This window comes from Lucilia cuprina, unplaced genomic scaffold (genome assembly GCF_022045245.1).
Source record: "Lucilia cuprina isolate Lc7/37 unplaced genomic scaffold, ASM2204524v1 Scaffold_2959, whole genome shotgun sequence".
NCBI lineage: Eukaryota > Metazoa > Arthropoda > Insecta > Diptera > Calliphoridae > Lucilia > Lucilia cuprina.
Window position 1 is genome coordinate 1 of NW_025807903.1, and position 1,510 is coordinate 1,510.

The window sequence follows — 1,510 nt, forward strand, 5'->3', positions numbered from 1 at the left end:
ACTGAACTAGAACTGAACTAGAACTGAACTAGAACTGAACTAGAACTGAACTAGAACTGAACTAGAACTGAACTAGAACTGAACTAGAACTGAACTAGAACTAATGTAGAACTTATATAGTTAGTTTCAAGGATTATATCAATTGTATACATGTTATTAAGTGTTTTACTAATATTTATTTTAATTATTCTTATTAATTGCATATGTATGTATGTGGAATTATTCTCCTGAACGCAAATATCATATATATTTTAAAAAATGTTTAATTTATTTAGTCAAGTACAAATGAGTAAATTATCTTATACCATTAATTGGTCTTGACTACTTTAAGATAACTAGAATTTCAAAAAAAATGGTTTGTACTCACCATACGTGAAGCTTCATTATCATGGAAATGTTTAAAATCTGTACTGTAAATACGTCTCACTAGTTCTCCATTTGTTATCAATAATTGAGGACTACGACAACTGAAGATGCCCACAAAATTTTCGGTGTGTTTGTATTTTCTATTAAAAATAATTTAAAACAAAATGTATGTTAATTAATATGTAAATAAATTAATTAATTAATACTTACTCATAAATATCTTGTATATCATAAGCTATATGACGTTTTTGTGTCAAAACACTGGGATAATTGCCAACAAATGGCAGTGGTTTGGGACTGACAATGCCAAATTTTTTCCAATAATTAAAATTCGATATTAGAAATAGATAAAACAGTATAATAAATGCTATAATGCAAAAAATTATTGTTAAAAACATTTCTGAATATTTCAATTAAATGCTTAAACTTCTGTTATTATCGAGAGCTACGAAAGAAATGAAATCATTTTGAACGAATTCGTTTTTAGTAAACTTTTCGAATAAAACTTTTTTGTTTTGTTACGAGAATAATTTAGAATTAAATGAAATGGAGATTAACATCTGAAGTATACAAATGTTATTGATTATTTGAGAGAGTAGAATTTGTAAATAACAATAACAATTTATACTTTCACATATTAAAACACCTAATTAATTAAACAATAATGATTACAATTATCGCTAGAAAAATAGTATACATACTACCAAAACTAATTTATTGGTTTTATTATACAATATACACCCTCTGCATATGAGGCCTCTCATTAATTGCAAAAAAACTAATCACACTCTTTAAAAACGAATTTCTCAATGAAGAAAATAAACTAAAAATTATGGTCTACACGACTAATATCAGATTTTGATACAAATTCGGGCATTTGCATTATTTCTAATTGTTCTATTATCTAATAAAAAAATTAAAATTCATATAAATATTTTGTATCGATTTCATCAGTTTCATATGATAAAACTAAATAAGTTTTTTATATAAATATTAGATAATAGAGATAAAAAGGGAAATATTAGTTAAACAACTCAACTGAACTAGAACTGAACTAGAACCGAACTAGAACTGAACTAGAACTGAACTAGAACTGAACTAGAACTGAACTAGAACTGAACTACAACTGAACTAGAACTGAACT

General features: G+C 25.4%; 1 protein-coding gene across 1 annotated transcript; it reads right to left on the reverse strand.

Annotated features, from left to right (window-relative positions):
- Window positions 1–322: 322 nt before the first annotated feature.
- On the reverse strand, window positions 323–810 carry LOC111689512 (probable cytochrome P450 28d1). Its single transcript, XM_046955976.1, has 2 exons — window positions 577–810; window positions 323–506 (listed from the first exon to the last, which is right to left on the reverse strand). The coding sequence occupies exons 1-2, from the start codon at window positions 762–764 to the stop codon at window positions 344–346; spliced, it is 351 nt and encodes a 116-aa protein (XP_046811932.1). The 5' UTR covers window positions 765–810; the 3' UTR covers window positions 323–343.
- Window positions 811–1,510: the final 700 nt, after the last annotated feature.